The following is a 23050-nucleotide window of genomic DNA, read 5'->3' on the forward strand; positions in this document are numbered from 1 at the left end:
ATCCCTCCAGGTTTCAGAGTCCCTCTTTTGTGTGTCTCCTTGTCCCGCAGCGACAAGTAGCCACGCATCTTCCCAAAAGCAAGCGTGTACAATCACCACCGCAAAGGGACTCCCAGTGAGCTGTTTACTGCCTTGTAGGAATAAAAGGTGCAGACAGAAGTTTCAAACAAAAAAAATTAACTTCAGTTGGGAAATGTTTGTGTTTTCCTCATCATAACTGCAAAATCACCGTTGTTGAAAAAGTAAAGAAAACCTCACTTCAGTGCGTGTTTTGTGCATGACAATTCTTTGCCAATAAATATTCTGTTTTTATCCAATGCTGGACAGTTGACACACAGCACGAAAAGGAAAAGGGGGCAGCAGAACTTAAAATACAAGAAAACCCTATCCAATAAGTAGACAGAAGAGCAGATGTTGTACTTTAACTCATTTATATAGTCTGAAAAGAAACTTGATAGTCTGATAATGATTTAACAGCAGCCTCCTTCGATCAAAGATGAGGCAAGAGATAAACTGGATTCATTCAATCTGACATCCTGACACAGTACAAAGAGCCACATATGTAAGTGCTCCTTCCAGATAAAGGCCAAAAGAAATTTACACGAACAAATAAATACTCTTTAAAACAGTAATAAAAAACCTGGCACGCACCTCATCCCTATGATCCTTCTGTAAAATGAACTGCAACTTTTATTAATACAAATACCTCGAACAAGTTCCAGGTCTACAACACAACCTCCTCTCTTCTAAAATCCTACGCTTAAGATGAGCAGTGGTCTGGAAAGAGAGGGTTTCTGATGTTTTCAGGGAAGGTGGCCAGACGACAGCGTCAGGACCCTTCTCCCAACGCTCTGGAGGTGGTGGAAGCTCACAGCCCCACTAGCTGTGAACTGAGGTGCCAGCAGGTCCCAGTCCCTCCTCCCTCCCAAAGGCAGCTGTGAGTAGGTGGATGACACAGCTTCATCTCAGTGCACGAGTGAGCGGAGTGAGGTGGGATGAAGTGACAGCCTTAACTACCGAATCTGTACATTTCAGTGCTTGAAACCACTTTACAGTGTCAGCTAGCTGAAATATGATTCATCCTGAGGACTCGCATCCTTTATTAGTGGGCTTTCTTGACAGAGCTTGCAAACTATTTAACTGAGTTCTCCTGGTTTTTCAGTTGGAAATTGAATAGAACAATCATAGACATGAAGAAAGATAAAAATGTACAGAGTGGGAACAAAATGCGTGAGTTTAAGCAAAAGGATATTGAAAGAGAGGCCTTTTTACTTGTATTTTTCCTTGTACAGCCTGATAACACACAACGCAGTACACAAAGGCTGATAGCTGTGCTCTGCACTCATCATCCACAAAAGAACTCACTGGGGAGAGATAAAAACATCACAAAATAGAGAAGAAAAATGAGAGGAGAGGAACCCAAAGGTGCAAATCCTCAAAGTACAGTCCTCAAAGTGAGCATACACTTGATTGGCGGTACCAGAATTTGCCTAGTCATATTTTAAGGAGTGCATACTCAAACTGTAATTTCCTAAGAGATCCACATTTTAAGTAGATAGTGACACCAAACCTCTGTTTTTTTATGCCTCAGGACTTCCTTGATAAAAGGTTAAATCTTTTTTTAAATAGAAATAACTAAATGTACGATCTCTCTTCATAGATAATTACAGCTATGAGAACTGACTTCTATGCAAAACAGTATCTCTGTGAACTTTCGCAAGCTACAAATATTTATGACTTTATAAATGTGCATGACACTGTACAATACTAGGCCAACCCATGCCAAGGTCTCTCACGCAGGGAAGCACTCAATCTAGAAGGAAGAATGGGAACTAAGAAGAATAAATTCAGAACCTTGCCATGGTAGCTAAAGACAGACACAACCAGCTACCTCACTCGTCACCGAACCCCCCCAGAGGAGCGAACAGAAAGCAAGGTCTTACTAACAGCAGTGCCAAGCAGGGAGTGGGGATGTAGAGGAACACTGGGATGCCCAACAGCAACTAGCTCACCACCAGGCCAAACCGCCTGGCCAAATAACCCTACTGCCAAATCGCACATTAAGGCAGACTCTAAACTGGAGCAAGACTGGCATAAATTTCTGCAGGCTTCACTATGCAGGGCAAAATCCGTTCAGCGAGCAGAAAGCTGTGCTCAACGCAGCACTTCGCTAGCTAAAAAGGTAGCAAAATCCTTGCACTGACAGGGTGTAATAACAGACTCAGCCTCTCCGATTTCTAGTCTAGGAAGTATGTAGAACAAGGACTCAATTCGTAACACTTTGTAACTTTTATACAGACAGCATTTAGCTGCATTTATTTAATATCAACCCAACGAAATTCCTACCGTTGTCAGGAGAGCAAAGGGTTTGCTTCCATTTCATCACTGACAGGGGCAAGACCAGGAATTCAGCCCAACTGTTGATAGCACCCCTGCGAGTTCTCCTCTTCCAGATAGAGCTCATTTGCATAAAACAGGACTTCAAAATACAAACTGCAGATGTTTCTTATTTCGAGCTTGGCACACAGACGACATATATTACCTCATGCCTGCTATGCTGGCTTGCCTCTTTGTCTTTGGACTCAATGCACTATTCACCCCACAGAAACACGAAATGATGTTCTTAGCCTCCATTCACTTCCATGTGGTAATTGCTAGCCTACCTTTTATATCTGCTAAGTTTGTCACAATACGAAGAGGGGAATGTCTAGCAAAGTAAACACATTTGTTATGCTTAAAGTTAATACAAACAGCTAAACCTCAGGACATGCAGTCAGTTCCTGGAGTCTGTTAAAAGGCTGTGTGCGCTGCAGGTGAGCAGCTAAATCTTCTTTCTATAAAAAAAAATAAAATAAAGCAGCCAATGATCGCAAATTATCATCTGTGTTTAAGCCTCTCTTGGAGTTTAGCTATATGGGAATTCAAAACCATAATCGTTATGTTTTTCTCTGAGTTCTTTGCCGTTCCAACATTTTTCTTCCAGAATTACCTTTGTCCTCACTCTGTTTAAAGAGCTAATTCCACCTCCTCTATGCATGGGGAAAAGTGAAGTAATCACAGCTGCTACAACAAGTCAAAAAAAAACTTAAATGATTTTATGCAGTTCCCACACTTAGCAAAATGGATCAAATAAAAGAGTCTAACAGTTTCTTTTTTTTTCAGAAAGAAGTGTAATTTCTCTCTTCTCCTTGAAATCAGATCTAAAGATATCCACGACACTAAAATAACTGGTAAAGACAGAGACCAAAAATAAAACCATTTCACCGAACCAGTTTGCTAAATCATAACAATGATAGCATTTTCCCATCCTTCTTCAAAGAGGTCTAATGTGCATTGTACACACAGTAGAATCCACTTTCATATGGATGCACCAGAGACAGACAGAGCCTTCAGGCTACGTTTTCAGTACACACTTACAGAAGCATGCACAACATGTAAGGGAGTTCCTACATCTGTGTTAGAAGAGTGAAATTCTGACTTCATGCAAGTCATTAGGAGATTGACTGTAGTCGCTTTCAGTGCTTCGGTCACAAGGTACAACATCCAGTTTCCCTGTTAAAAATTCTTCCTTCCACTCATGCCTATTCAATATATAAGCAAGAAGAGAGAATCTGGAATTTAAAAAGAAAATACAGTAGTTTAAAAAAAATAATTATCATAGTCTATATGACTTAGCAGTACTTATTACGGTATTTCCAGCCAAAACCAGTAATTTACGTTTTCATCTTCACAGCTACGATCACTTTTGATGTAAAACCATTCATTACAATAATTCTACTGACCACACATGAGCCCCTGCTCAATCAATGTGGCATTTAGTATGATTAAGTGAACAGGAAGATATTAAAATTGCAACTGTTTGCTGTGTTTTCCACGGTCTTTAGCAGAATCGATAAAGTTTTAAGTAATGGTATTGTCGGTGCATTTTAGCGTTTCTAGTTAGGTCACTGTACCCCCACTTCCAGCCTTTGATCAATACAAGTTACCGAGCTTTTCTACAAAGCATTTTCACATGCATTAATTCGTAAATATAAGATTGTCTCAAAATGTTCAAAATTATGAACAAATACAAATAGTTTTGCTGTAGAGTGGGCACTCAGGAGAGAAGATACCATCTTTTAAAGAAATACAGACTTAAAATAAAAAAAGTCTTATATATTCTGAAACCTTGAAAAAGTTGCAGCTTTCCACACCATCTGGAAACTATGCTACAAAAGGAATAAAGCAGACATTAAAAACATACGGATACCTTATAAGGAATCTCAGATCTGACTCCAGGACGATTCAAGAATGTTTCCTGCCTGAATACTACACCATGAGTCTCTTAACATATTACGAAGTTGAAAGTCTGAAAAGCATCATTTGCTGAAAGTCCATTTCAGGTATTTTAGTCCATAAAGAGGCAGCATGAGTTTTCCTTGACACTACTTGCACTGTGCTTCCTCAGCAAGACAGACGGTCTCCTACCACCTCGTCAGTCATCACCCACTACCCTGGGCCAGCTTCAACCTGAATGCAACTCCACTAAAGGGCTGAAGCTACAATGTCCAGTATAATCAACGTCACTTTTGCCTGATCCTCTCCCTTAATCTTCCTTGGCCTTCACAGTAAGTCTGAGGATTAAGTATATACTTCCTGATGTCAGCAGCAGTACTGCAGTGGCCAAGCAAGACTGCGCTGGGAGATTTTTCCACTATCTGTTAGCTGACTTAAGAGCCAGCCCATTTGACACCAGGTATTCTGCACGCGCCTGACACCAGCACAGATGGCTTCTGCTGCAGTGGCTCACCTTGGGGTCAGGCAACTGTAAATCCCTCCTTTATCGTTTATTTACCATTAGTATCCTTGGTCCAGTTCCTCAGATGAGCTTGCCATAAGGTTGAATGCGTGCCAGGGCTGGCCGCTCGAGAAGGGTAGGAACAGCTACCCAGCAGATCATTTTAGCTGTAAAATGAAATCACGCCCTGCAATTCACTCATGTACACCACCTCAGGCAAAGAAGGTGTCTCTCTGCCACATCTTCCAAATTTCAGAAACTATTATACCTTGAAACTAAACAAAAAGACTTTCTCGGCACTTGCCCTTCCCCTTTTATTTGAGTTACCGCCTCCTTTCACAGTGGCCGTCGGATTCTCAAGAAACAGCAAAGGTCACCGGGGAATGGGAACAGAAGGAGGCAGTGCCACTCACAGCAAGGCCGGCCGTGCAGAAATAGGTCACTGTGCACAGCTGGGCAGGCAATGGGACGCTCGAGCCGGGCACCAGCGCCAGATGTCGTGGAGCACGCTGCCCGAGAGAACGGCAGTAATTCCACCGGAGTCAGCAGTTTCAGGGGGAACGAGGGAAAAGTCAGGACTAATACAAGCCTAGGCGTACTTGTGAATATACTTACACAAATTATTCCCTATTACGTCTTCTCTAGCCATCCACCCCCGGGCCTCTGCAGCTGGTCTGCAGGCTTCCATGCACTGTGCATCTCCTCGGCTTCCCCCACGCAGCAAGAAACTCCCACGTGGGAGGCTAGGACAGAACCCAAAATTTTCGCAGACTGCAGCATCCCTTCCAACACCCTCCCTTAGCGCCGGCAGGAACAAACTTCAGGGCTGCATACAGCATTATTCTGGGTGTACCAAAAGGGACTCAGGAGGGCTCTCCTCTCCCCAAGCTGTACAAGGTGTGGGTGTCAAGGTCCTGGCAGCGGGGGCCTGAGGAGAGGCCAGCGGCTGTCCCATGCCAGACAGCTGGTGGCACCTCTGGAAGGACATGCAAGGAAAGGCCTAAAAGCACTGCCCTGGAGCGACGAGCGAGAAACAGCCCCACAGCCACCGAGGTGTCACTGCACCAGAGCAGAAACCCGCACAGCAGCTGACAGGGAGGACGGTGCTGGAGCAGGCTCTCCTGAAGGACTGCAGCCCGTGGGGGGAACCCACACTAGAACAGGGGAGGAGTGAGAGGAGGAAGGAGCAGCAGATACCAACTGGAATGGACTGATCACAAGCCCCTGTGCCCAGATCCCCCTGTGCTGACTGGGGTAGACAGGGGGTGTCTGGAGCGAAACCGAGCCTGGGAGAAAGCGGGTGGGGGAGGAGAGTGGTTTCTGTCACGGTGTTCTTCTTTGTGTGTGCTTTTTTTGTCTTTGTTTCTCACTACAGAAGTGTACTTTAATTGTCAGTAAATTAAATCCACCTGCCCGCACACAGCCTGTTTTGCCCGGGCTGGTGGAGAGAGATCCCCTCGTCCCCACCTAGGCCCGCGAGCTGGTCCATGTTTGCGCCCCGGCCCTGTCAGTGGGGGGCGGCCGGGTGGGAGCCTGGCGGCCAGACAAGGCCAACCCCCCCCCCCAAAGTCAATTAGGAGGACGCTTTTTGAACCACGTAGCAAATGCACTGAACATGTCTTAAAGCTAATTACGGCCACAATGAGACTGTTTTATTGTCGGTGTACAGTTTCAGGACACATTTGGGCATCTGACAAACAACTGACAACTACAACCATGTCAGCACTTTCTCAGCCAAAAAGCAACTAGCGCAGGAGTTGGATTACTTGAACTCTCTTACTATTGAGCCTCGGGCAAGTCATACGATAAAAACAAGCACCCCAAGAATACGCAAGGCAGAGCAGTTGGTATTGGGGGTAGCGCTGTAGATGTGCTCCTTCCCTTAACTAACCCGTCTACAGCAAGCAGGCTTTGTTTGCTTCCAGCAAGGGCAGATGATCATCTCCGGATACAACCTCAAGTCACAGGAGGCTTTCAACTCTTCTTACCACTGCATATCATTACTGCATTTGGCAACTTGTCCATACTTTGAAAGGCATGGGTCTTTTAACTGTCCTTAAATGCCAGCTGCTAAAGTCTTAGCACGTAACTGTAACAAGTAATATTAATTAGGCAGACATAAATCCTGGGTGTTCAGTGGAGAAACTGCAGGTGCTCTTATCCAGCTAGCACTTCCTTCATCTCCAGCCCCAGGACAGACATGATGGCTCTGGCTGCCTTTTACTAGGTGCTTATTCCGCACAACTGTTTAAAATTAATGCATTCTTCTCAAAATCATTAGACGAATTACTACTTCCTTTAAAAGAAAGTTTTAAAAGGACAAAATTGTCCTTTTGTGGTGTGAAACCACAAGCTGATTTTTCAGTAAACGTTTAACAGACGAGAGATTAGAAGTCTTGCTAACCCCTAAGAACTAGCATATAATACGTTCTTACATCTTTACAGTTTGAAAATCTGTTGCTGTCTTTGCAGCTGGGCAGTTGAGACATATGTGTTTTGTATACGTTAAAAGAGCTGATGCTAGGTCCATAAAAGCGAATTGCCTGGAGGGAGGGACAAAATGCATTGTTCTGAAGGGATGTAACTAACGCCTGTTTGTTCACCCCCACCACTCGAACGCAGGATGTCATTTCACATCCACACGGCCCATGCAAGATAGCAAAGGCCGTTCTACCAGCCAGGCTTGTAGATTTTTAACACTAGATCTCGTAGATTCTTAGCAGTAGATTAGCACTAGACTTCTAAGCTCAGGAAATCAATTTTACAACACACTATATACTTATGTCTACGCGTACATTTGTAACTGGTAAACAACCCCAAGCCTGCCCTGGTGATGCTAACTCACCATTTACCGCCGTGCCCAGCCTGCCAAGATAAGCCTGCCTTCTCGGACGTCCCAAGCACTGCCACTTCTTCAGCCACAGGTTTCCAACATACCAGTGAAACCCTTTACAGAAAGGAAACCATGGGATTTCTGCCCCCCTTCCCCAGCCCAAGTTAGAGGAGCCCCCCCCTCCCCACTGCTCTGTTGCGAAGCTGCCTGTGAACCCCATGGTGCCCAGGAGGCAGCGCCCCGTGGCCTCACAATGTGCCGAGACCTTCATTTTGGTTGTGACATCATTAAGCAGCGTGTCACACGGGGGGTCAGGCTCGCCTGTGCCAAGCCCACTGAGGCAGACCTCTGGGATTGCCATAGGGACAAGCCCTGTGGCCAGGGCCCGAGGAGCAGAGGGCACCACGTGGCTTCTTTTATGGTGCCAGTCGCGTCCTTTGGAGGGCCTTGCTTCACGCACTTGGCCGCCCCTCACTTCTGTCACCTAACCAGCACTTACCACCAAATTTTGGTGGTCAGCTGCTGGCAGTACCGGTCGGCAGAAGGAAGTCTGAGTGGAGGCAGTACAGTTTAATCAAAGCAGTGAGCATTTGTTTTTTTTCTTCGAAAGTGGACGGATTCCGCTTTCCACTGGCATCTGTTGAACACGCGCAGCCTGACTGACCGGCTGCCGCCCCCAGAGAAACGCCGCGTCCAGATGAACACTTTCACAGTCTTAAACAACTTCGGAACCAACTGCACACTTCAAAGGACGGTGTCGATGAGTAAGCAGAGGGCTTGAAGCCCTGCGTGTCCTTCACCACAGTTATTCAAACTCCTGCAGCACAGCGGGTAGCTGTTGCCTTTATGGAGGGATAAGCTATGCTGCAGGGTTTTCATGAACAATTAAACGTTTACAAGAAGACTGGAAAACTAGAGTCAATCATATACGTTCCAAAAATAGAAATTTCATTTTTCAGGACAGGTACTGAAAGTGTTAAGAGCGAATTTATTTTGCATAGGCAGCAGAATTTGTTGTTAAACCCACTGTTTAAACAACAAGCACCTAAAAAAAATCTCGGAGATGCGCGAACAAGACAGCACATCTTTTCAGAGAGTGTGCTCCTATTAAACTGAAAAGCAAGAAAAATCTGGGAATGACAAGAGGGAATAAAAATGAAAGCCAAAACCGAAATAGTCCAAGAAGTGACCTTGCCTGCTACATCTTAAGAAAAATCAGAATGAATTTGCATCTATTACTGAAAATTTGATAATTGCCCTATATAAACAGTTACAGAGTTCTTCAGTGGGCACCTACACCTAGCTTTTTAAGCGAATTGTAAGACTTTCAACAAAAACAGAACTTCTAAACACCCATATCCATGGATGACTAACATACAGCTAGCAAAATATAATGCTTTTCAGTAATAAACACAGTTTAACAAGGAAACATAGTCCTTAGCTGTTATGCTTCCGCACCAATATTTAACAGACAATATGATCAGAATCCCTATTAAAGAGTTGCTGTTAAAGAATTAAACGTGTTCTGTCAGAAGAAATATTCCTCCATTTTCAAAATAAATGCTTAAACTCCTGCGTCCTAGTAGGACACTACTGTTCTGTCGCCAATATACTTCTCCCACAGATAGCTTCTCTCCAAATATGAATAAATAAATAAACCTAACCTGTCAATAATATAATAGCACAGGATCTCAGCAGCCATTACCCCTTCGTTACAATACGTGCATGGAGCTAAGTAACTTCCACTTCTTTAGAGGAGTTAGAGAACCTCACAAAACAGCTTGTCAATTATTTCAACGCAAGACTGATGAAGGAAGGAACTACTGTGTTGGAAACTCCACTGCAGACATTGTATTTCAAGGTTAAACTTCATCTTTACGCACTTGCTTTCTAATGAACCACTACCTTCTGTTAGCCTCTCTTATCTCAAACTAGAGGTTTATCTACAACAGTTTTGCTACCTTGTTTCTTTTACCAAACTCATGTATAAACATATATTTTGAACTTCACATTAACTCTGGGTATTGAAGGAATGGAGGGATGGGGAGTAAAGAAAAACAAGCACGATGCGTTCTCAAATCTCACAGCCACTTCTGAGAAATAAATTCTGACAAGCAAGCAGGAGGAAAACATTCATCCAGTTCCTTACTGATCAGAACTGCCGTACTAGAACACGTCATTTGACCCCAAACAAACCAAGGGAGGACAAACTAATGAATGGCCCAATCCAGAGTTTTCTGAAGCAAATGTAAAAATGAACACAGACAACCTCTGTAACAGTCTGAAGCCAGCGAATGGAACAACCAGCGCGCACATGTGGGAGAGCCTTCCAGTGTTCCTGCCCTGAACACAAATAATCAAGAACTGAAACACCGAATTCCTGCAGTTTCTATCAAAGTAACTGAAATCTGTGCACCTAGTTCAGAATACCCAGTGCCTCTGCAAGCTGCAACACAAAGATAATGTAACTTCATTCTTTTACAGGAAGCATTAAAAAAATCCACACTTCAGCAGGGCAAATGTGTTATACATAGAAATTAATAATAGTAGTGAAGAAAAAAGGAACAATGCCTTCTTTCACATCACAGGGAACGAACATTAGACTATTTGCAGAGATTCAGGCAGCTGCTGAGAATGTCTTAGCAGCTCTTGTATTTGCAAGAAAAACCCTGTCAACTGAAACCAAAACAATCCTTCCATTTAAATACGTCAACCTACCGTGTGTGCATTATGCAGTCATATTTTGCAATTCCAGAATTAAAACATGAAATTCTGAAGGGAAAAATACAAATCCAATAGCGCTACTTTGCACTTGTAACCGTGCAGCCAAGCCACAGACCTTCACCGTGATCTATTACTTCAAGGAGTTAAAAATCACAAAATATTCTCAGGAACTCTGCTAGGTGAAACGAGTCCGTAATACTCCCAAATCCTGAAAAAAAGGCATCCAGAAAAACTTTGCTCATCGTCTCGCCTATGCAGAAGCGATGGCCGTGTCACTGCAGTCGCTTGCCCTCTCGCTGCCGAGGAGATGCCAGCCCTGCCAGCCCCGCCGGCCGAGAGGCCCCCGGCTGGAGGTGACCGCCTGGCTTCCCTAATTCCGAATTTAAACAGAATTTAAACCAGACACCGAATTTAAGCTCCCCCCTGCCAGACTGCTGGAACCAGACTCTCCTTAGTCCGGACACGGACAGAAAAGCGATGCAGAAAAAAACAGGGCTCAACAAATCCCGGGTGTCGAGGGGATTGCTCGCGGTCTAAGTCACACAAAACAAAACAAAAAACAAAAAAAAAAAAAGAGAAGAAGGGAAGCAAGCCTGCTTAGATCCGCCGCCCAAGGGTATACTAACATAACAAGCCAAAAAAAAAAAAAAAAGCCAAGCCCACGGAAGCGGATTAGGTCGGCGAAGCCAGCTTTACCCCGCGCCTCGAGTCCCGGCGGTGCACGGCCCCGGGCAGGCCCCCGGCCCCACCATGAGGTTTAGCCACAGATTTAAAAATTAAAACAAATAAAAATTTTAAAAATATAAAAGCTTCGCCCCCCGCCCCCCCCCCCCGAAGCACGCCGGGCGGCCCTGAAGGCAGCCGCAGCCCGGCGGCGTTAGCGCGGAGCCCGGCGGGATGCCCCCGCCGCCACGTCCCGTCCCGTCCCTTCCCCAGGGGTCCCGGGGGGTCCCGCCGAGCCCCCACCGCCGCTTACCGGCCCTGTAGCCTCGCAGGCTGCCGCCGAGCTGGGGGTGCAGCCCGCCCCACATGCTGCCGGCCGCCGAGCGGGGACGGGGACGGGGACGGAGCCGGAGCCGGGGGGGTGTTAGCGGGGGTCTCGCCGCCGCGGGGGCGCCGCAGCCATGGTGCCGGGCTGCTGGCGGCGGGAGCTGGCCGCCCCCCGCCGCCGCCACGAGCCGCGCTGCCGCCCCGCCGCCGCCTCCCGGCCCTCCGGAGCTGCGAGCGGGGCGGGGACGGGGGCGGGAGCCCCGCGGCTGCGGCTGCGGCTGCGGCTCGGGGGGAGCCGGCCGCGGGGAGGGGGCTGCGGGGGACGGGCCTCGCCTCGCCTCGCCCGGGCCGGCCCCGCTGAGGCCCCGCGCAGGCGGGTGGGGAGCTCGGCGGTGCCCGCTGCCGGCTGCCGCCGTTTGGGAACTGCCCCGCCGAGGCAGGCCCGGAGGGGGCCGGCGCTCCGCCAGGCCTCCCCCTGCTGTGCCCAAGGGGGTCTGGGGCCGAGACCACCCCCGAAATGCCCCGCTCCGGAGTGACTGCGCTTCAAGCGGACTCGCTGGGGGTCAGAGGGGATTCACAATTCTCCGGTGCTTTCTTGTCTGCCTAAGAAGTGAAAGGAAAGAAGGAGCGCAGCTTTCACTTCAGTGATCAATTCCACCACAGGACTCTTAAGTGTCACGATCAAGTTTAAGCCACAGGACTGGAAACAAAATACTCCTGTCAGCAATAATTCAAAACCAGTAAGAGGCTTCCAACCCAAGCTGCTTTGAGCCCGCTCCAAATACTTGGAGAGAGGATTCTGCAGTAGCAGCGTTCGTGTTACTGTTGTTGGTTTGCAACTGGAGCCCAGCGGTCCCCGTTGGAAGCTACCTTCTGAACCTACCAGCAATCCACATTGCCCATCACATCATAAAGTGAAGGAGAAAATACTCGAGATGGCTTCTAACTTTAGTGTAACCATCCCAAAATCACAGAACCCACCACTACCAAGATAGGAAAACAAGGCTTTAGTTTTTATTGCAAAGTACAATGGACATAGGCATAGAGAGGTGAGGTGAAACAGGAGCACTTCATGTGGGAACGCATGCAATCAATAAATAAAATCTGTGTTCAAATACTTCCTGCTGACCAAATGCATTTTTAATAGTAGCTGATTATCACGGAATAGCTTTTATCTCTTTGGGAAATTATAGGTTAGATTTCAGCACAAGTCATATTTTATTTATGCCTAGCTAGGTATTCAGAATGTACTCAGTAAAAAAGAGGCCTCAGAAACACAGGAATGAGCAGGTAGGAATGCTTGCATATTGTTTTGTCTCCTTTCTTATCCACAAAAAGTCCTTATGTTCTCAGTGAAGACCTGACATGGCGTGCACTCCTCACCAGCTCATTGTACCTAGGGAGCAAAACTATCACACTTCTAGGTAAAGCTGTAGAAACAGGCTTCAAAAAGTTAGTAAATACTGAATAAAAAAACCACATGTACTAGAAGTGATGCTTGTCTGCTCCAGAAGATCCCGTCAGGACCATCAGAATGTTTCTAGAGGTCCTCCGAGTGCCAGAAGGTTGGGTGCACTTTCAAGACACCGCATATAGCAATGGGAGAGACTAAGTTGCCGCTGAAAACATCCCAGTGAAAACGTGCAGCCTGCCAGCCCAGAAGGCAGCTTCGATACTGAAGAATGTTAGCGAGAACACGGCAGGTAAACATGAATGTAAGAAGGGGGAATAAAAGCTGGTCTATCCTGCAATGCCCCCAGCACCAAGAAACGAGTAAACAGCTTAGTCCAAGACCTCCTTAAAGAGCCTGCCTGCGTATAACATTTCTTTCATGCTGTTCTGTTGAGTTTGCTAAACTTTGGGTGAGTGTTGTGTAGCTAGCATATTCAGAAGGGCGCACAGTGATCTGTGAGGAAGCTGAGTATCAAGAAGGGGAAGGCTTCTAACGTCTAGTGAGTAAAAAACTTCCCCCATCAGTGCAGAACTGTGGCGTCTGTAATGCTGCCCTATAGCGCAGCTGCGAGAATCCCATGGCATATCATGACACCAGAAAGCTGCATGCCCACAAACCATGTGGTAATGGTTCTTTCGTCTCCTACTACACGTCACTGCAGTGCTGTTATGTGTCTCAGCACTGCCCTTCGTGGAGGCTTTACAGTTTCATATGTCTCTCGTCTGCTCATGAACAATGCTGCAGAGGAAAAAAAGCAGGGAAAAAGGAGGGGATCGGCGTGGCAGAGCACCAGCAGTTGTTTGGGCTGAATCATTTCCGTCACACTGCTTGCAGGGGGACGTTGACTCAGCAGCTTCGTGTCTTCCAGGGTGTCTGAGCTGGTCCTTCTGGGCTTTTAGTGTTACTGCTCAGACCAAAAAAAAAAAAAAGTACTTTAATCTAAGCAGTCAGATAGCCGAACCTCAGACACGGCCATTGTTTTGATTGGATTTTAAGTTATTTTTATAGCAACTGAATGGACGTAGTAAAGCAAATAGCCTCAGTGTATCTGCCTGGAAACTGGGCCAAACTGAAGGCAGTAGCTTCACTCTATGAATAAACTTAGCTTGCTAATGCTGTATTCACTGTCCAGATACATTTTACATCTGCAGTCTGCCTGAGCACACAGTTCTAGATAGGGAGCAGAATCTGTTTCAGATTCTCAAAAACCTATTAAAAAACAAACAAACAAACAAACACTGTGTTAGCTGGATTGGACCTCCAGCAAAGATGAGTTTGTGCTATTTATTGTTGCTGAAGCAAGCAGTTCCTTTACACGGATCTCAGCTTGGAAATGCAGGGGGCCCTGAGGACATCCCAGGCCCCCCTTTGTAACAAGTCCATGTTCTTCCATCTACGTGGCCCAGCTGAGCAGAGCGGATGGGTACTGCTGGCTCTGGTCCCCTGTGCCTGCATTTGTGCCTTGGCACCTAGCGGTGCCTGCTTACACTAAGACCACTCAGGCTAGTTTATCACCTTTTAAATCTCGCGGGTTGGTAAGAATTAGGAGCATGGAAATCTGTGTTCCAACACTGCCCCCCTCCACGGGGGTATAAAGTTGAGGATACTCATAGAAAGTGGCAGCGTGGTGCCAGGGAGACCTCGTAACCTTGCACGTAAATCAGCAGTAAGTGGAAACAGCCTGCACCCCAGCATAATTATTGTGAAACGTGGTGCTCCAGACAATGAATGGACTCAAGTCCCTATTGTCTGAAAGGCCTTTTCCCCACCTCTTTCCTCATGACACAGACTCCACCCTCTTGGCAGGGTCAACAAAGGAAAACAACAATGGAAAGTAATAGCTTAAGTATTGGTACTAAGCAGATGCTGTCCCATTAATGTCAATTACAGCCCATCTTACCCAAGGATTTGTGATCTATCTCTCAGTTCAGTAATCACGTATCTTCTTTTTTTTCCCTTCCCTGAATAAAAACATAATGCTCTAAATGGAATTAAGCTGAAACGTAACCTCTGAAAGCAGCCTTTTTCTTTGATTAAAGGCAGAAATGTGTTCAATATTTAAACTACACACTTGCTTTCACATTTAATAGAATTAAAAGAGAATTAAAAGATTATTTTAAGAAAACCCTTATACTAAATAGCTAAACGTTGTTCCAAGAAGATGCAGACTATTTCCACTAATTAAGACATCAAAGATGTATGCATTCTATCAAAAATCAACAGCAGCATTCCTGCAAACACACCTCGTAAATGACTTGGAAATTAAAATCACAGGTTTTCAGCTATTGAGTTATTTCACTAAGTACAGAAACCATTTTCCTCCGCCCACTACTTTTTCGATTGAACACTGTGTCCTGGCAAAGTCCAAGCAACCTTTAAGAAGCCTTAGAAGGCAAGAAGCCTTGCTTTGCCAAAAAGCAGCTACGTATGTTACAAAGCAAGATGTGAAACTGCATGGGGTGGGACTGTAGCTAACAACAGCTTAGCTTACCTGACAAATTGCACCCTGCTGGTAGGAGCAGGTTGGTCTATAAAAGACTGAAATGTTCCACTAAAAGTACATTGCATGCACTGTATAGCAGTAACAATAAACTGTGTCAGCTGATATCTGCAAAGCAGGCATCATGAAATAACATGGTGTATGCGACGCTTTTCTTTTTGCCTTTTCCTTTGAGCAAATTCGAAAGCATGTCTTCCGCAAAGGAACACAAACTGATACGGCTTTGAATCTGCTTAGCCCTGCACTTTCAGTAACAGCTTAAACCACGAGACAGAATAAAACCAAGAAGCTTAATGTTACCATAGCTATGGTTTATTACAAGCCTCCTGAAATTTCAGATTCTTCTTAACATTTCAGAACCAGATTTTCACCTGAGAATCTCAGCCTGAAAACGTTTTAGTTTACATCATTGCTAGAAAACCCTTGGGACTCGGGGATTTTACATGATTCATTACTGGTGGGCAGGACAAACACTTTTTTTTTTTGCTCATATGATTTAAAAATAAATCTAAGAGATTTAAAACAATAATCCCACAGTCATTAACTCTGATACCACAGGAAGAACACATCTCAGGTGTGGAATCCAGTGGCATTTAACCAGTAACTTGTAAAAACAACCAGGAATTTCCCAGATGTGTTCTTCTCACGGGGAAAGTTTTTAGTTCTGTTATTCCTCACCTCCATCGCCTCCTCTCCAAAAGGCATTGGGCAAGAAAGGGAAATATAAGGAACTTAGGAGGGGATGGAGAGAATATTTAAAAACCTACAGGCCTCAGCAGCTTCCTGGCAGCATCCAGGGTTGGCTCCTAACACGTTCAAGAGCAGACTGCCTGTGCCGGAGCAGCCAGCCTCTTCCCCTCGTCCTGGTGGGACTCACTAACTTACCCAACTTCAGGACATAGCATTTAGACAAAGTATATTTCAATAAATAAATAAATAAATAAAAATGTTTCTCCTACTCCTGTTGCATGACTTTTTTACAGTTTCTACAGTTCTCTTTTTCTTGAACCCACCCTAGTCACCTTCTCTTCTCAGAACAGACTGCCTGATTTTAGGAGCACCCATCCTTTTTTTTTTTCCAGTAGGTCCAAGATAAAAAGAAATAACAGGCTGTAAAGCCACTTTAGAGGGAGGAATGAGATCTCTTGGTGATATTCTGCATCTGTTCTGATGCTGGAGCAACCAATGAAGGTCATATTTGAGACCTGTTGTAGTCAAGAGACTTCTCTGATAACAGTTAATCAAAAAATGATTTGGTATTCTTTGGTATTTCTTTAGTGTTCTTCAGAGAGCAAGGCCAGGAAAATGAAGAAAATGTAGCCATGAGATAACTGCACTACCAGTCATCGGATTAGGCAGGCATGATACAGTTTCAAAATGGCTATACCAAACCCTTCCAATTCAGAATGATCAAAATGCTAAACTTTTTTGTGTTTATTTTTCTGTGCTTTAGCTTATGCTAGAGCCTAAGAAGCTTCAGCAGTGCTGCAGGCCAGGTTTTCAACCCGACTGCCACTGGCAATGTTTGAGCTTTTGCAGTTGACATTTTACTTCAAGGCAGTCTTGCTTGACTTGATGTTATGCATAGATAAATGAGTGCAGGCGGATAAAGCAATGGACGATATTGCTATTCAATGACTTGCAGATTTTTTAAGCTGCTTTATGCAGATTAACCTCCACCACAAAAGTGAAATAACTGCCATATCAGAAGCAGAAAACAGCATTTAGCTTGATCTGTTTAAAACCTACCTACTTTAAAGGTTAATCAGAAAACATGCCCTTTGTATTCAGTCACTGAAACAAAGAAAGGATCAGAGCATGCAGTGAGTTTATCTGCCCCATCCCGACCTCTGTGCAGAAGGAATAAATCCCGCTTTCCTTTTGCAACAAACACCCCCACTGAATTCTCTAACTTTTGAGAAATACAGAGCTTAAAAAACTACAGGTGATGCTGTAACAGAAGGCCAAACATCCTAGAGCACAACCAGCCAGCAGTGCAACATTATATCAGTACTTGCAAATGGAAAGTTCTTCCAAATGCCCATCACTGTCTGCTTATAGCCCGAAACACAGGATTTGTTTACTCCGAGTCAGAAATATAACCTACAAACATGACCAGTCAAAAAAAATCTGCTCGCTTGTGTTTGAGCCAACCCAGTATTACTGCAAAGGGATGAAATTTCAGTAAAGTGAAAGAAAGCACCATGCCACTGCTCAGTTTAGTCAGCTCAGTGCTGTCAGATGCCCATATGTAATAGTCAGATGGAAAAATTTATTTCATGCTTTAACTATAAATATGATAACTTCGTGAAGCTCCCCTCCACCTCATTTTTTTTTGTAAGTTGTCTTTGATTCTGCAATGATCACCGCCCCTGATTCTACCATAATTTGGTACTATTTACTATAATGAAAATTCAGTCTAAAAAGACATTAGTAAGCCCACACAGCACACCACTTGCAGATGTCCCAGCAGCAGCCCACTCCTTGAGCAGTGCACATATCCATCATTATTTTAATAGCATTCTGACATTAAACTGATAAATTTATACATTAGTATACACTTCTTTAGACAAATCCAGGTCACCAAAACAAGTAGAAAATTACTGAAATGCACAAAAGTGGACTGTGCTAATTTGCACTGGCCACGATGCCCATCAGACTTTCTCCACAGAACCTCAAGGTTAGTGTATGATATACTGCGATTCCACAGCAGTACCCTTAGACTGTTTTGCTTTTGATTTAAAATTAACACAGACGAGAATGTTTATTAAAAGTAACTTTGAGACTCAGACTTGGCTGCAAGCACTTTCTCTAGTATCCTACTTACAACGCATTGCTCGAGTGACAAAATTGATATTGGAAGCAACGTAGTAAACATGCAGCTTGATCTTTGGTCACGGAGAAAACAACAAGAAATTGAGCTTGTAAATGAACATGTTGCTTTAAAGTACATAAGCTTTAAAAGAAGCATAAAAGCATTAGTGTTGCTGCTTAAATTTCCTGGACTGTCCCACTACTTTAGGAATCCTGTGGTTTATGAATTGCACCAGGTAATGCACCCATTTGCCGTTCTAGTGTCTCAATAAGGTTACGTGGTTACATCTGTTAAAAATAAATTGTATAATCATAATTCCAATTTGTTGGTTAATACAGGACATTACTGTAAAATATGCTCTATACTTTATTGTTTAGTTCTTACTGAGCTTTCATTACATGAGACTTTCATGACCATGGCCCTGCTGGAATGCACCCACAGTGGTCACCGTGACGGGAACTTAACTTAGCACAGCCACTACAGTTAAAAAATAGAGTAGAAAAATGAGAAAGAAATGAAAAGGAAACAGACAATTGTAATAAAGTATCTTTAAAGACATACAAATATTACTTGTCTTTCATTTCTATGTTTGAAGATAATGTATCACCTCTGAAAGTTGAATATAACAGACCTCTAAAATAATCGCAAAGATCTAAAACCCTAGAAGTCTGTGGCAAACTCTAAAAGCAGAACTTAATCAAACAATAACATTTCCTGTGATACTATGTGTTATTTATCCTTGAGCTTATATATTTCAACATAAAGTCACTTGCACAGAGTAAGAAAAACTACCAACCATTTTACTTAGGTCTATATTCAGCATTTGCTGCATTGTGCTTTAATTTCTGAAACTGCCTCTACAGAAGCATTAAATTATCACTACCAAAGATTGTGTTTTTTCATCATGAGGCACATTAAATGTTCAGAAGAAGGCTTTCCCTTGCAAGATTTCCAGATCAGTTCTGAAGCACCAAGAAGTTCCAGAATTCAAATGACCAACATTTTGTTCCTCCCGGCTAATCCTCTAGAAGCTCACCCTGACAAACAAAACATGATCTACTGCAAATTCAAGTGTGGCTGGATGAACACAGATGGGAAGAAAATGTTCACAGTTTAGTTTCTTCTTGGAAAAAAATACAGGAGTTATTAAATACAGTAGCTGCACTGGGCTAGCAAGTCAATTTGTAAGCCAAGTTGAATCAAGCAGGTCCAACCGTGTTGTTTGAGAGGCTGTGAACTGTTTCCTCATCTAGTAAAGTCCCTAACTTTCCCTGTTTTTTTTTTAGCATAATCTTTTGTATTACTTTTAAGTATATTTTTACATGAACTATATACAGGGACTCAAACTGGACCGTACGGTTAGAGATTAGTTTGCTAAAAACTCATTCGTTTAAAATACCAGTGAGCAGTCACTGAACTGGACTCTCCTGCATGGTACTGCAAAGAGTCCCAATCAACCTTACCTACAGCTAGCTACAGAAATCCTTTTGCCCATTCCAAGTAGTGATTGCCATACAGGTTTTCACTGCCCTGAACCTCAGCGACTGCAAACATTCCCCCAGCCACAGTACAGGGTCCTCCCTGCATGATGGTAAGTCCATATGGAGCAGCACAATATGGACTCACAAGCTCCATGAAGTACTGTGGCCTGATTTACCAAAAAAAGGGCAGAGACAAGAGTTACCAGTTCGGTGCAGAAGAAGACAAAAGCCTGGAGTCCCCGTGGCTCTGGTCTGCAGGGAAGCTCTGCCTGATGCATCTGCAGGGTCTCCGGCTCACTTGAAAAAACTTGAAAAGTAACCTGTTGCTTGAATGGACCTCAGTACCAACACAACTGATTATGTGCAAGGAAGAATAAACACGTTAGACCACAGAATAAATTATCCAATTAGTTCTGCAGTTTAATCAGACTGTGTACCATCCCAGAAAGACGACATTTTCGAAGGAACTCAGGGTCAGGTTTTCCCAAGCTCTCATCTTCCCATATGGTGTGAGCTTTTTGCAAAATCTGCCTGAGAGCGGGACTGTTTGGCAAAGAATAAAAAGCCAGATTTCTGAATGTGCTCTTCCCCCTCCCTCGTCGTTTCTATTTTTAAGTACAAAACTCGCTCCATATAATTTCCTGTTATTTGACAGTCAGTCACACTATTAGTTTTAACAGAAGAGTGGCAGACTTGATTCAGCTTAGGTCTCAGCACAGAAAAGAGAGAACTGTCCCTATAAACAAGTCACAGTGTCGGACAGTAGCACTTTTGGGTGGGAAATGAGTGTGATGCAGGTCTGCTCCAGATCTTTAAGCACAGCACGAATCCTTTTGTCATATTTTGTCTTCGATGCAGGCACTGCCAATCGCTTCAGTCCTTTTCAGCTACAGCAAATAAAAAGCCAACTCATTTAGTGGGTTACTAGTACCTGCGAAGAAACCAGCTAATGCTTCATAAGAGATGTTTGTGATAAGAAGTGTGTTTGTGTGTGTACACGTGCGTGTGTGTACATGTGTGTGCTGAGGATTTCACAGAGCAGGTAAAAAATATTCATCTGTCCAGGCCTTCATGCTCTTTCATTCTGTCCTGCGCTTTCAGACACCATTTCCAAATGAGCTGAATGAGTACAGCTGCATCCATTTCAAAGACCATAAAGGCCGGGCACACAACAGCCCACATGGAGCTGGGGAGAGAGCTCAGGGCCCTTCAGTTATAAGTCCTGCCTGTGGGCTTTGCTAAAGGTACTTATGACCTGTAGAATTGTTTATTCATGGTTTAGTAAGCTGAGTTTTTGTTAAAAATGTACTGTGTTCTAACAGTGATGCCGTTATTACTGACCGGTTTCAAGTCTATCATTTAAACTAAACACTTTTAAATATTTACAGGGAGCACAAAACCAATCCAATTACTAACTATGCTGTGCATAGCTGTCAGAAAAAGTAGTGAAGAATGGGTAAAATTTACAACAAAAGCACTTTTTAGAAAATGACTGTTTTCATAACACTTTTAAATACTATGTTCTGAACACTTTCATGCTAGGTATACACAGTTGGCTAATAGAGAAAGAACGGTTACATTAGAAAAGAGGCTAGGACAGCTTTAATTTTTCAAATGCCACGTGTTTTTCTTGCCCGGCAGAGTATCAACTTCCCTCACGAACACTATGTTTTCCCTTGGGAAGAAGAGAAGGGTAGAAGATGTACCCAAGAAATTACAATTCCTCTTGGCTGACCTAAACAGAAGTCCTGGCTGATAATGCTGAAAGGAGTTCTTTATTACAGCAGGGTAAGTTGTTCAGTAGCAGTACAGATGGGTTGTTTTCTGCTTTGGTTCCCCCTACCCTATTCCCCAGAAAAAGAAAAGCAAGTTGAAATTCGTAGTCAGTTCATAAGAGATTTTGGACCCTTAGCAGATTGTAACAAAGAGAGGCACGGGCAAGATAGCAAAGAGGGTGATTTTCCACATCTGCAGAATAGGAGTTATGGGAATTAAGAAGACAATTCTGAAATAACATTAACTTCTAAACCACAATTAAAGCATAGTTAGCTTTTCAGAAATAAGAAACAGGCTCCTGGTAGGAGGCCCTGAATTTTCATTTGCCTCTCAAACAGCAGGACGTGCACTGCTGGTTCTTACCAAATAGCAACAGTCAAATATAATTTTCTGGATGCTACAAAGAAACATATACGAGTACTATCAAGTAATGCCTTTTTAGACGATTGTTAGCATCAGTTTCTTGAGTTTTCGTGGTCTCTTCATGAAGTCAACAGTTCAGAAACTGAGCAAGCTTTTCTGAGGTAAAAGCTTTAGGCAAATAAACAAGTAGATTGATCAGTCTTTCTCTTCTTGCTTGCTTTCAGGCAGTCTGGGCAGTCAGTACTGAAATCCATGTGAGGGGCCCAATCCTGTTCCAAAACCAGGAAAACTGCTAGGCTCACGGGGGTCAGAGGGACCACCTCCAAGATACGCATCATGAGCTCTCTTCATACAAAATGTTTCAGAAAGCAATAAACAAAGCATAAAGGTTATTTGTTCCCTCCAAAAGAATGTCGTCACTTCAGAAAGAAACAGAAAGAAACAGAAAATGGAAGTGAAAGACAGAAAGAAAGAAGTAGAACAAGAAAAAGAAAGAAAAAAAAAGAGAGGAAGAGGAAGAGGAGAAAAAAAGGAAAAAGAAAAGGAAAAGGAAAAGGAAAAGGAAAAGAAAAAGAAAAAGAAAGAAAAAGAAAGAAAAAAGAAAAAGAAAAAGAAAGAAAAAGAAAAAGAAAAAGAAAAAGAAAAAGAAAAAGAAAAAGAAAAAGAAAAAGAAAAAGAAAAAGAAAAAGAAAAAGAAAAAGAAAAAGAAAAAGAAAAAAAAGAAAGAAAAAGAAAGAGAAAGAGAAAAAGGAAAGGAAAAGAAAGAGAAAAAGGGAAAGGGAAAGGGAAAGGGAAAGGGAAAGGGAAAGGGAAAGGGAAAGGGAAAGGGAAAGGGAAAGGAAAAGGAAAAGGAAAAGGAAAAGGAAAAGGAAAAGGAAAAGGAAAAGGAAAAGGAAAAAGAAAAAAGAGCAAGGAGGGAAGGAAGAGAAAGGAAGGAAAGGAGAAAGCATGAATAGACATCTCTGACAACATGCAGATTTGGAGAAAAATTCTTTTATTTTGGATAGAGAGAAAGGGTAGTTTGTGGAGCAGCATTATACTGATTCCTGTTTGGAATAATTTATAACACTGGATATGCAGACAAATCCCACACATGTAACTGTAAGCAAAATCAGCCTGGAGACCACAATAATCAGCAAACTGCACAGCCTCCAGAAACGCTCAGCTGTTCTTGTCTTTCAAAACGCATCCTTGCTCAATGCTTTGCAGTTTGCTTACGAGCTGAGACCTTTTTGGTCACAGTAAACACACAAAGAGAAATTCCAACCAAGCAGCCGACGCTGCTCACTGGCTCATCAGGGTTTCTAAGAAAGACGAAAACAATCTCAGCTAGTCTGA

General features: G+C 43.7%; 1 protein-coding gene across 5 annotated transcripts in view; it reads right to left on the reverse strand.

The window, feature by feature from the left end:
* CEP85L (centrosomal protein 85 like) overlaps positions 1-23050 on the reverse strand; it is a 146142-nt gene that overhangs the window by 100736 nt on the left and 22356 nt on the right. The window contains exon 1 of one of the 5 annotated variants that reach the window (XM_035538393.1): positions 11311-11554. The exons of 2 other annotated variants lie outside the window; for them this stretch is intronic. In XM_035538393.1, coding sequence (XP_035394286.1) covers positions 11311-11365 — 55 coding nt within the window. In that variant the 5' untranslated portion in view covers positions 11366-11554. Of the gene's footprint in view, positions 1-2346; positions 2435-3417; positions 3546-11310; positions 11555-23050 lie in introns of those variants that run through there. 2 more of the 5 variants (XM_035538395.2, XM_050710173.1) reach the window with 2 other exon arrangements.

Source organism: Cygnus atratus, chromosome 3, assembly GCF_013377495.2.
Source record: "Cygnus atratus isolate AKBS03 ecotype Queensland, Australia chromosome 3, CAtr_DNAZoo_HiC_assembly, whole genome shotgun sequence".
NCBI classification, from domain to species: Eukaryota; Metazoa; Chordata; class Aves; order Anseriformes; family Anatidae; genus Cygnus; species Cygnus atratus.